At 31.1% G+C, this 14029-nt stretch overlaps 2 protein-coding genes across 2 annotated transcripts; both read left to right on the plus strand.

Moving 5' to 3' along the window:
* Positions 1 to 7289, plus strand: LOC120357297. The gene is made up of 5 exons (XM_039447459.1): positions 1 to 64; positions 483 to 566; positions 1497 to 3470; positions 4111 to 4185; positions 7000 to 7289. The coding sequence occupies exons 1-5, from the start codon at positions 1 to 3 to the stop codon at positions 7287 to 7289; spliced, it is 2487 nt and encodes an 828-aa protein (XP_039303393.1).
* Positions 7290 to 12510: 5221 nt separating this feature from the next.
* Positions 12511 to 13719, plus strand: LOC120357298 (KRAB-A domain-containing protein 2-like). The gene has a single exon (XM_039447460.1). The coding sequence runs from the start codon at positions 12511 to 12513 to the stop codon at positions 13717 to 13719; it is 1209 nt and encodes a 402-aa protein (XP_039303394.1).
* Positions 13720 to 14029: the final 310 nt, after the last annotated feature.

Consider the following 14029-nt stretch of genomic DNA (forward strand, 5'->3'; position numbering starts at 1 on the left):
ATGTCAGCTAAAGAAGATCGCCTCATCATCAATGAGACAAATCGAAATCCGGATAATGCTGGCGGTAATTGGCAAAAATGCATACATAACTTTGATACATCCTAACTCCTCGAAAGAAAATCGTACGAACCTAATTTCTCTTTAATTTGCAAGGAAAATTTTAAATTTTACGATGGCTGTTGTGACATTTGCGAACAAATTCATTCTACCCCGTGGAGTGCGTAAAACTTGCAAATGTTTGAAAATAAAACACGTCCTTACTTTTAAAAAAACAGCGGAGGAGGAAAGCAGAAATTCAAAATTGACCAAATGTACCTCGAAGTAGAGACTTTAAAACTTAAAATATAAATAAAACTTTTCAAGTACGATAATTTTTAACAATGTTATGATTATTTGGAGTTGTGCAAAATTTTGGCATAAATGAGAGTTGAGATAATTTTGTTGCTTAGTGTATTCACAAAAAAATAATTTTTATTTTTTAGCATTGGATATTGATACAATACATTTGCTTAATAATGAAAATACTAATCACGGAGATGCTGAATGCGTAGAAATCTTAACTCCTTGTAAGTAACAATTGTAAAAAATTTTGTACGTTACGTTAAATGTTTTAATATATGTTCTTATTCTTGTATTCTGGTAAACATTTTTGAAGAATTTTTATAGGAATTAAAACGTTTTTTAGAAATATAGAAAATAAGTTTTCTTATAGATTTTCATATATAAGAATTTGGAAATTGTATAAAAATCACAAAAATTTCTTGAAAGTTAAAAAATTCTAAAATTTATAAGATTCATATAAAATTTTAAAGAAAAAATAAGAAGTGTCAAAGAAAAACGTTTTTCTTTAACATTTAACAAGAGTTAAAAAATTTTTTTTAGAATTCTATAATTTTTCAGATTTTTTACATAAATTGTTTTTAATTTCTGTGTAATCTTAAAACTTTTTGCAAATTTTTTCAAATTTTTTGTATCTTGAAATATTTCATAATTTACATACATGAAACATTTTAAATACAATTGTATATTTTCTCAATATTTTTGAAAACTGTTCCAATTCGTAGAAGCACAATGGACTGCAGTCTGCGTGCCACAACGGCTTTCAGCCGTCTCTTCAGTTATATTATTATTATTAATATTATTATTACTTCAATTCCTATAAAAATTTATAAAAAAATTTTTACCATATAAAAATCATTAAATCTACTTTTAATTTTAGCTTGTGATATAAGACATACTATACAGAGTGTTTTTGTATAAGTGGCCACCCCTTTTCAGCTCGTAAACTAACAGAGATAGACCCAATAAATGCAATATCAAATTAAATGGGTTGAACTTAACTTTGTGATTAACCACTGTACTCATAACAATGTTAGGTTCGAGCCATTTAATTTGATATTACATTTATTGGGTCTATCTCTGTTAGTTTACGAAATAAAAGGGGGTGGCCACTTATACCTATACAGGACATCTTCTATAAAGAAACATTTTTACAGCAAAGCAGACAGAAGATAACAATTTGGATGATGATTCTGAATATTATCCATCGAATGAATCCGATTCAGAATCTTATGACGAAGGTTTTGATGCTAATGACAATAACACAGAACCAGTTAATATTAACAAATCAAATAATTCGAATACATCTCTGGAAATAAATAAGTCAGTAGAAGTACCAGCAGGAGGAGTGCTTGATGATAAAGATTTGTGCGTTCCAACTTCGTCTAGCAGTAGTAAGGATAAGAAAACGAATTGCTGTTTTTTTTGTAAAAAATTACAGACAAAAATTGCACGTCATTTGGAGACTGTCCATTCCAATGAATCTGAAGTTAAAAAGTTCAGTTTACTACCAAAAAAATGTGTTGAACGGTTAAAAATAATAGATACCATTAGACGCAAAGGAAACTTTCAATATAACGTTGATAGTAACATAAGCAAAGGCGATTTAATCGTTTGTCGAAGACCACAGGCATCAAAAAATAGGAGCAGTACAGATTATTTACCCTGTGCAAAATGTCATGGCTTTTTTTCCAAGATCTCGATTCGCAATCATTTTTACCGATGTACTGGCCGTAATAGTAAACATAATAAAGCTGTATCTGTTTTGGGACGTGCAATTTTAGGTAGAATACACAACGTAGCTTGTAAAAAGTTACGATCTGTAATATTTCCTGTCTTGAGAGAAGACGATGTATGTCGTGTAATAAGATACGACAAACTTATTATTTTATACGGTAATAAATTATGCGTCAAGTATAAACTTCAGCATCAAAACGATATGATCCGCAGTTATTTAAGATTATTAGGACGTTTTATGTTAACTATTAAAGAAAGAAACAAAAATGTAACTGATCTTGAATCCGTATATTGTCCACAATTATATGATGATGTCATTAGAGCGGTTAATATAGTAGCGGGTTTAGATGAAAATATTGGTATCTATTCAAAACCTACTACAGCAGCTAATTTAGGAACATTATTAAAAAAAGTTGGTAACTTACTTATTATGGAATGTATAAAAAATCAAGATCATGAAAAAAAAGCTATGGTTAAAGACTTTTTAGATTTATTGATACATGATGAAGATTATGGTACCAGTGTTAATAAAACGGTTATGGAAACACGTTTGCAACATGAAAGACAAAAAAATGATGATCTTCCATCATTGAATGATATAGCTAAGTTATACATGTATTTAAAATACAAACGACAGGAAGCGTTTAATGACTTAAGAAAAGAATACACATATAATACTTGGAAGATATTGGCTGAATGTACATTAACTTCAGTTCAGTTATTCAACCGGAGACGAGCAGGTGAAATTGAACGCACGCATATAGTAGATTTTGAACAATACAGAGGTATTGATCCGCATACATCTGATAGTCTCTTTAAAAAGATTTCATCACGGGCCAAAAATGCAGCAAAGAAATACGTACGATTTGTTATTAGAGGAAAACTTGGTCGCTCCGTACCTGTCCTATTAAACTCAGATTTATTGGAATGTATAAAAACAATACTAGAATTTCGTGATCGCGCTAAAGTTCCTGCAGGAAATCCATATGTTTTTGGTATGCCAAGCTACAATTTAAAACAATTTAAGTATTTGAGAGCTTGCATTCTAATGAGAAAATTTTCTGAGGAGTGCAACGCAGAAGTTGCACATTTATTAAGAGGTACTAAACTAAGGAAGCACGTAGCTACATTTTGTGCAGGCATGGAGCTTGCTGATACTGAAATATCTGATCTTGCAAACTTTATGGGACACGCAGAAAAAATACACAAAGAAGTATACAGGCAGCCTATTATTAGTCGTGATATTTTAAATATAACACAGCATTTGGAAGCAGCTCATGGACATAATACATCTCAAGATTCAGAAGAAGATTCTAGTGATTCTAATAATGGATACAGTAGCAATAACGATACAGAAGGCAATAAAGAAGGAAATAATAAAACTATAACTGAAGGTAAACACACTACTTTATTAAGGGTAATGTTAGCTTTTTTAAAGTCATACATCGTATTATTGTTATATTTTGATGAATTGAAAATCAATATTTCCCATATATGTAGTTTTTTCAAATCAATAATATTATGGTTTACATATAAAGCGTTTTAATATAAAAATGTTAAATTTGTCAATGTAGATATAGAAGATATTCTAAGAGACTTCACGTAACATCTATTAATAGCAGATTCTTCAGAAGAAATAATAATTTATTCTGAGATTAAAATTCTAATACCAAAATGTCGAGGCTGTAAAATTTTTGAAATAAAAAGGATTTAAATTTGACAAATCAACCGGTCCGAAATTCACATGTTCAGATATGGATATTAAACAGCAGTGTGCATGTATCTAAATACGATTCTTACTTTTTATATTAATTTTGCATACACCTTCAAGTTATAATGCCACATCAAAGTGCGCAAATTTCAGATAATTTAATTCGCGGATTTTAAACCATTCTCATTTGAAAATTACTGCAGCATCAATATTTTGATATTAGAATTTTTGTCTCAAAATGATTTCAAAAATCTACTTTTAACGGGTGTCATATGAAATTTAAAGCATTCTGTATGTCAACGCAACACATGTTTTAATTACAGAAACAAATGATAGTAACTCATTTATTGAATACCAATTAGAAAATATAGACAAACCAAAAACCAAAAGACGTTCCAGTAAGTATTATATTAACATTTATTTTATTTTTGATTCGTTTTTGTAACATAAAATTGTAAACTGTCTTGTAGTAGATATAGTGTAGCGCAAGATATATTACAATTTATATATTGATTCTAAGTACTTTATTGTGTAATAAATTGAAATTTTGAATCCTACAAGTAACTAACATTTTTTTCTAGGTTCTCCATATGGACGTACAAAACGAATACGATGGAATGAAAATGAAAAAACGGTGGTGTTAACAGCATTTGATGAAATTATGAGAAGTGGCAAGCTGCCTTCTTTGCGAGCAATTCATGAAGTCAAAGTAAAGAATCCTTGTTTAAAACATAGATCGTCTCCGCAAATAAAAACATGGCTACACAATCAATTTAAAAAAATGAAACAAGCAGAATAATCTTATTTTCTTAATTGTGTTCTTACATGTTTTTTTTCTTTATACTCAGTAATCTAAAAGTAATATGAGAGCTTCTACAATGTTTATTACATATTTAACAATTGGTTACTTTCATGATCTATGTCTATTGTAAGTTCTGAAAATAAAGTACGTTACACGCATATAACGAATGCTGCTCTTTAAATTGTCTGTCATGATTGACAAGGAGTATGTACAATTATATAGTTACGAAATAAAGCTAATTAGAACGATTACGTGTAATAAAACCTATTTTTATCTTAACCTTTCTTCATCGAATCAGTATTTCAATTTTCTCATGAAAAATGAGTGCCGGTTCAACAGATTTATCACTAAGTCATTATACTCTTCTCTCTCTATCACTAATGCAATACGTATTTTAAATTGACGTTGAACCAAAAATTTAACGACTAAATTGAGATATAAAGATAATTCTAATGATTGTGGTGTAATTAATTTTAAAAACTATGTCTTAGAGGTCACATCTCTTTGCTTCTGAAAGCAAACAGCTGTAAATGCTGAAAATAAGATATCATACATTACACACATATAAATGCTACATTTAAAATTTTCTAACTGTTATGGTTGAAGTGTACACGAATATCGTCATGAAATAAAGCTAATTAGGTCAAATGTACTTATTAAAACTGTTTTTATCTTCCCTCCACCAAATGTGTATGTCACTTTTACCGGTGAAAATGCGCTTTGTTTTCTTTAATTTGTCACTAAGGCGTAACTATTTCGATTCTGTTGTAAATACAATATAAATTTTTAATGAATTGACATTTGGAACAAGTATTTAATGAATAAATGTGTATACGAGAGTACTTCTATGGCTGTATATAGCATGATTAATTTTACAAGTTGAATTGTAGAGGTTACAGAGTCTGAATTCAAGAGTGTGTAATTCATCTAATAAATAAGATAAGTTTATTTTGAATACAGTTTATTATAATAATTTCATTTTAACGTTATTAAAATAAACAGCGTTCAAAATAAACTTACCTTATTTATTAATTGAATTGCACACTTCTGAATTCAGAGAGACAACATAAAACTGTGACCTTTACAACTCAGCTTGTATAATTAATATTCACGTATATTCGTTTATTCATTAAATACTTGTATCAAACTTTTATTCATTCAAAATTTATATTGCATTAACAACAGAATCAAAATAATTTGACTTAGTGTCAGATTAGAGAAAGCGAAGCATATTTTCACTAATACAAGTGACATACATTTTTGAAGGAGCAGGGGAGATAAAAACAGGTTTAATTACGTGCATTTGGCCTAATTAGCTTTATTTTGTAACCATATTTTTGTATGTACATACAGTCGTGTTCATTATAGTTGCGACACTTTTTCTTCGATGGTTTTTGGAATGTAGCCTTGCTCATCGAGCGGTGAACGTAATTAGTTGGATCCACAAGTAAGAACCAATTATGTTCTCAGCTCTTGTTATAGTTGCGTGTTCAGAGACGCATCTAAGAAAAAGTGTCGCAACTATAATGCAGGCAACTGCACAGTTGTAAGCTAAAAGGTTGCAACACATTTTCTTCGATGGTTAGATGGTTCGATGCTTAATTGGTTGGATCCACAGGTAAGAACCAATGACGTACACCATTTGATGAGCAAGTCTACATTCCACAAACAATCAAAGAAAACGTGTTGCAACCTTTTAGCTCACGACTGTACAATTGTGTTCATTATAATTGCGATACTTTTTTTTATGGTTTTTGGTATGTAGACTTACTCATCGAGCGGCAAACGTAATTGGCTAGATCTAAAGGTAAGAACCAAGTCGCGGTCATTGTCCTAGTTTACACCGAGCACTTGATACGCGCACTAACTAGTAATGTTCTATTAATTATCTTAATTTCGGAAATAAATTTGAAAAATAGTATATTAAGTTGGTACAATATGAATTGAGATAATAAAATATATGTATTATATATACACGCATTGTCGAAAGTATGATAAATTAATAGAAAGTTACGAGTTAGTACGCGTATCAAGTGCTCGGTGTAAACTAGGCCATTAGAGTTGCAACACTTTTTCTTTGATGGTATTTGGAATGTAGCCTTGCTCATCAAGCGGCAAACGTAATTGGTTCTTACCTGTGGATCCAACCAATTACGTTCACCGATGAACAAGTCTACATTCCGAAAACCATTAAAGAAAAAGTGCTGGTCATAAGAGTTGCAAAACTTTTTCTTCGTTGGTTTTTAGAATGTAGACTTGCTCATCGAGCGACGAACGTAATTGGTTCTTACTTGTGGATCCAGCCAATTACGTTCGCCGCTTGATGAGCAAGTCTAAATTCCAAATCCTTCAAAGAAAAAGTGTCGCATCTATAATGAACACGATTGTACATACGTTATCTTATTTTTAGTATTTACACAAGCGGTCATTAATGCCTTCCCTAAAGAGGTTAGGCGCGTTCCAGACATACGCATCGCATCTAGGTGTTTATCACATATGATTGTTAAATCTAACCAATCTGGCAAGTCAGATTTAACAATCATGTGTGATGAACATCTAGATGCGATGCGTGTGTCTGGAACGCGCCTAATCTCCTCAGGGAAGGCATTAATGACCGCTTGTGTACAATACACATGGATCTTGAAGGGTGACACCGTTTTGGACACAGCACGATTGGACAATACTACTCAGAGTGTTTGACCAGTGGAAAAACTCTAGGCATCGGCCGCTGTGAGTGTTGGTGTCCAATCGTGCGCACCTCATCATTCCGTTTGTTTTCTGTTCCTGAACTCCCTAAATTAGTTTAAACTTAAAATGAAATAGGTATATGTTTAAAAATTAGAGAAAGCAAGAAAGAACGTTCAGTGTAGTCTAGTGCAGGAATAGAAAACAAGCGTAATAAATGCATCAAGTTTCTAAACATAAAACAAATGTTATAGTAAAGATTGGTTTATGCAGGCCATAACCGCTAACTTATGCCGGAATCTGTAAGAAATTGACCAATCATAATCAATTATTCTTTTATACATCAATTATGATTGGTTAATTTCTTACAGATTCCGGCATAAGTTAACGGTTAAGGCTTGCATAAACCAACCTTAAAGGTTGGTTTATGCAGGCCGTAACCGCTAACTTATGCCGGAATCTGTAAGAAATTGATCAATCATAATCAACTTATAGAAAAATAATCAACTATGATTGGCCAATTTTTTACAGATTCCGGTATAAGTAAGCGGTTGCGGACTGCATAAACCAACCTTAACTTTCACGTTTCTTTTATATGATTTTAACATTTATTTCATTAATTAAACTTCTTAAACCATTAGAGATAACCTTAAACCTCTTAACCTTACAGCTGTCAAACTGCATGTGAATGAGCGAGCGTGAAATATATATTTACATTAAAATGAAGCAATATAATTATTTACATTGCTTTCATCTAATGTTAATGTTTATGTTACGCTCGCCCATTCACGTGCAGTTTGACAGATGTATGGTTATAAGATTATGATCCTTGGATTAATTAATAAAATAAATGTTAAAACCATATAAAAAAAAATGTGACATTTATTAGATGTTTGTTTCATGTTTAGTAATTGAGCGAGTCCCAGTTGCGCACAAACTCGATCGGACACCATAAATCACGTAATTTAACCTAACTCAACCAATGGAAATACTCTATGCATCGGCCGCTATGATTGGTGGTGTCCAATCGGGTCTGTGCCCAACTGGGACGCTCCCTAGTAATTTGATGCTTTCATGATCTACGTATATTGTAAATACTGAAAATAAGATATGTTACATTACACACATATAAATGATGCGCTTCAAATTTTCTAACTGTTATGTTAAAAGTGTATATGAATATGGTCATCAAATAGAGCTAATTAGGCGCGTAATTAAATTTATTTTTATTTTCCCTTTTTCCTCAAATTTGTATGTCACTTTTACTAGTGAAAATATGTATCGTTTTTTCTGATTTGCCACTAAGTCATAATTATTTTGATTCTATCGTTAATGCAATTTGAATTTTTAATGAATTAACGTTTGTAAAAAGTATTTATATGAATAAAGGAATATACGAGAATACTTGTAATGCCTGCAGTATGATTAAATTTACAAGCTGAGTAGTAGAGGTGACAGCATTGTGAACTCTCTCTGAATTCACAAGAGTGTAATTCAATTTGTAAATGAGGTAAGTTTGTTTTGAATAACTTTTAATATATTAACGTTAAAATAAAATTATTATAATGAGCAGCATGCAAAATAAACTTATTTTATTTATTAATTGAATTACATACTTCTGAATTCAGAGAGATTCCGCAAATCTATGACTTCTATAATTTAACTTGTAAAACTAATCATACTACAGGCATTAGAAGTATTCTCGTATATTCATTTATTCATTAAATACTTGTTTCAAACATCAATGCATTAAAAATTTAAATTGCAATTAAATTGCAATTGCAAAATATAAATTACAATTAATGACAGAATCAAAATAATTATGACATTGGCAGATTAATATGAGCGATGCATATTTTCACTAGTAAAAGCGACACATTCGAAAAAGGAGGGAAAATAAAAGCAGATTTAATTATGCGCATTTGGCCTAATTAGCTTTATTTCATGTCCATATTCATGCACATTTCAATCATAACAGTTAGAAAATTTGAAGTGTAAAATCCATATGTGTGTAATGTATGATATCTTACTTTCAACATTTACAAAACACATGAATCATTAAAGTAATTATTTCTAAACGTTCCAATAACTCTCACATTTTTTTTATACGGTTTTAATATTATTTTTATTAATTAAACCAAGGGACATAACCACGTAACCTTTCATCTGTCAAACTGCATGAAAATGAGCGAGCGTGATATATACATTAACATTAAATGAAGGCAATATAAATATGCTGTGATTAACAAACAGCTTCTTTATATTGCTTTCGTGTAATATTTTACGTTTGCTTATTCTCATGCAGTTTGACACATGTAAGGATATGAGCAAGTTAGATTATGTTTTTTGGTTTAATTAATAAAAATAATATTAAAACCGTATAAAAAGAATGTGAGAGTTACTGAAACGTTTAGTAATTGTTTACTTTAATAATCTACGTGTTTTTTAAATGCTGAAAGAGAGATATGATACATTATACACCTATGGATTCTTCTCCTTAAATTTCCCAACTGTTTAGATTAAAGTGTATACAAATACAGTCATGAAATAGAGCTAATTAGGCCCTATGCGCGTAATTAAACCTGTTTTTATCTTCCCTCTTTCCTCGAATGTGTATGTCACTTTTATTAGTGAAAATATGTATCGCTTTTCCTGATCTGCCACTTAATCATAATTATTTTGATTCTGTCGTTAATGCAATTTGAATTTTTAATGAATTTACGTTTGTAAAAAGTATTTAATGAGTAAAGGAATATACGAGAATAATTGTAATGCCCGCAGTATGATTAAATTTACAAGCTGAGTAATAGAGGTGACAGCATTGTGGAGTCTCTCTGAATTCACAAGAGTGTAATTCAATTAATAAATAGTAAGTTTATTTTGAATGGCTTTTATTATAATAACGTTAAAATAAAATTATTAAAACGAACAGCATTCAAAATAAACTTTTTTTATTTATTAATTAAATTACATACTTCTGAATTCAGAGAGATTCCGCAAAGATGTGACTTCTATAACTCAGCTTGTAAAATTAATCACACTACAAGCATTAGAAATATTCTGGTATATTCATTTATTTATTAAATTCATGTTTCAAACGGCAATTCATTAAAAATTTAAATTACATTCATGACAGAATCAAAATAATTATGACTTATTGGTATATCAACATAAGCGGTGCATATTTTCACTAGTAAGTGACACATGTATTCGAGGAAGGAGGGAAGATAAAAACAGGTTTAATTACGCGCATTCGGCGTAATTACTTTTATTTTGGGGTCATATTTATGTATGTACACTTCAATCATAACGAAATTTGAAGTGCAACATTCATATGTGTATAATATATGCTATCTTATTTTCAGCATTTACAATACACGTGGATCATGAATGCATCAAGTTAATAAACATGAAAAAAACGTATTAAAACTCTCACGTTTTTTTTATGTGATTTTAACATTTATTTTATTAATTAAATCATTGGACATAACCTCTTAACCTTACAGTTGTCAAACTGCATGAGAACGAGCGAGCGTGAAATATATATTTACATTTAAAAAAAACAATGTAACAATTTATATTGCTTTCATCCAATGTTAATGTATATCTCACGCTCATTCTCATGCAGTTTGACAGGTGTAATGTAGTAGTTCTATTAAAACTTTCACGGTTCTTTTATGTGTTTTTAACATTTATTTCATTAATTAAACCGTTGGACATAACCTCTTAACCTTACAGCTGTCAATTTGCATGAGAATGAGCGAGCGTGAAATATATATTTACATTAAAAGAAAGCAATATAACAATTTATATTGCTTTCATCTAATGTTAATGTATATGTCACGCTCCTTTTCATGCAGTTTGACAGGTGTAAGGTATGAGGTTGTATCCCTTGGATTAATTAATGTAATAAATGTTAAAATCATATAAAACGCATGTGACACTTATTAGGACGTTGTTTCATGTTTAGTAATTTTATGCTTTCTTAATCAACGTATATTGTAAATGCTGAAAATAAGATATATGTGTTTACATTACACACATATGAATACTGTTCTTAAAATTTTGTTATGTTTGAAGTATACTTATATGAATATGGTTACAAAATATATCTAATTAGGCCAAATGCGCGTAATTAAACCTGTCTTTTTCTTCCTTCTTTCTTCTAATGCAAGATATTAAAATGGGAAGCATATACTCTTGCCTAGTCGCATAAGCATAATTATATGTATTAGTTTATTAGAACATGCATAAACGGCTTTTTATAATAAGCTATTAGTCGGTATTACAATTTATAAGTCGTAAGAATTGATCAATCACCGTTAAATACTTTTTTCCCATTTGACTGTGATTGGTCAATTTTTATGGCCTATGACTTATGATACCAACTAATAGCTTATTATAGAATGCCTATAAGGTGAACCAATTTGAACCATCCAATTTTCTTATGCATACAGTTATGCAGCAATGCAAGAGTGTGTGCGTCACGTTTTAGACTGTATGTTCCGATATGTATCGTATATACAGAAAAATTATAATTTACGTATCATAATTTATATATTTTTAGCACAGATAGTGAATTTTGGATCGTTTATTGATATTTCGATTTTTGTCCTCAAAATACATGTTTTCTGCGAAACATTCATTTGGAGGACACTTCTTCCGATGACCTCAAAAGCGGCGATGTACCGCTATAAATATTAATGAGGACTGTCCTCAAAAACAGCAATTTATAGGTACGTAAACGAGGACGGTCCTCAATAAATACAAATGTCCTCGAAAAATTTGTTTTTTCGAAAAAAATGTCCTCAAAAACTTCAATTTACAAACATATATATATATATATATATATATATATATATGTTACAGTTAAAACCCGAAATCCGTCAAAACCCGAATTTACTGGTAAATTCTAGTTTTAACTAAGCCAGCTCGGCAATTCGCGTTCTAACTGAAATAATGTAGTCAAAACTAGAATTGACCGAGTGCTTTAGTAAATTCGCGTTTTAACTGAAACAATTCAGTTAAAACTAGAATTGACTGACCGCTTTAGTAAATTCGCGTTTTAACTGAAACAATTCAGTTAAAACTAGAATTAACTGACCGCTTTAGTAAATTCGCGTTTTAACTGAAACAATTTAGTTAAAACTAGAATTGACTGTTCGCTTAGTGAATTCGTGTTCTAACGTGTCGCCGGCGCGCTTGTCAATTGTTTACGTGCAGTCGTGCAAGTCAGATGTGTTCGGATGTTCTTTCTGCGCAGACATTGGCGATGAGTGACAAAATGGAATGTGAGAATTTGTCTAGAAAAAGCTGGACATTGCGTTTCCTGGAGGAATTGCTAACTTTAGAAAGGAAGGAAAGTCACTATAATGTGATGAAAAGAGATGAATACGATAAGTTATTAGCGGAGACTGAAGAAGCTAAAGCTGCAATAAAGAAGACGCCTTTGCAATACCGAAGAGTTAAAAGATTTGATGTTTTTGAAATCGGTGGAACGAAAAAGTTGATTTCAAAAGACGAACCAGTCAAGTATTATTTGCCAGCAGAAGAAATATACGACGTCATAGAAAGTGCGCATATAGCTGTAGGACATGGAGGTCGAGACAGAATGAAGAAGGAAACATCGAGGAAATACGCCAATATAACTAATGAAATGATAAATATTTTTTTGTCAATGTGCGAAACTTGTCAACAAAAAAGAAGCAAGCGCAAGAAAGGTTTGGTTTCTAAGCCGATCCTTCACTCAGAAATGAATAGCCGTTGTCAAGTAGATTTAATCGACATGCAATCTCAGGCTGATGAACAATTTAAATTTATTATGGTTTACCAAGACCATTTAACGAAATTTATCTTACTGCGAGCGCTCCAGAGCAAAAGAGCTGAAGAAGTTGCTTTGCAACTTACTGATATTTTTTTGACATTTGGAGCTCCCTGTATTTTACACTCTGATAATGGTAGAGAATTTGTCAATTCTGTCATAGAAGAGTTATTTACATATTGGCCGGAGTTAAAAGTTGTTCACGGAAAGCCAAGACATAGCCAAAGTCAGGGTTCAGTTGAAAGAGCCAACCAGGACATAGAAAACATGTTGGCTTCATGGCTGAAAGACAACAATACCACCAAATGGTCGAATGGTCTTAAATTTGTACAATTTATGAAAAATAGAGCACTTCATTTTGGAATCAAACAATCACCTTATAAAGCAATGTTTGGAATTGAACCAAGAGTTGGACTGACGACATCATCATTGCCATCTGATATGATTACAAATATCCATGATGAAAATGACCTTCAGAACATAATCGAGCAGATGAATACAGAGCACGAGGAAACTGAAATAGCTGAAGAAGTACAAGAAGATGAAGCGGAGGCGATGCTAACTACAATATCGTCAAACATCTCCTTAGCCAGGAAGGAAGCCAAAGAAAATTTGGAGAAATAGGCCAAAAGAATGCAATTGATTTCCGATGCAACTCATTCTCCGATTGATATAGGAGCTAATATCATTATACACATTCCAGATGTTGACAGAGGAAAGGCAGACTTACGAAATCTCATAGGTATCGTTCTTGAAAGAAATGAAGATGGATTATACAAAATTGGCACAAAGGACGGAATTCTAAATAAATTATATTGCAGGTAAGTTTGGTGAATTTCCAAGCCGATTAATAATTCAGAAAATATGTTACATTAATATTTTTTTCAGATCTGAATTTGATATATCTCCTCAAATATTCTTGACTCAAGAACAA

This window comes from Solenopsis invicta, chromosome 3 (genome assembly GCF_016802725.1).
Source record: "Solenopsis invicta isolate M01_SB chromosome 3, UNIL_Sinv_3.0, whole genome shotgun sequence".
In the NCBI taxonomy this organism is placed as follows: Eukaryota; Metazoa; Arthropoda; class Insecta; order Hymenoptera; family Formicidae; genus Solenopsis; species Solenopsis invicta.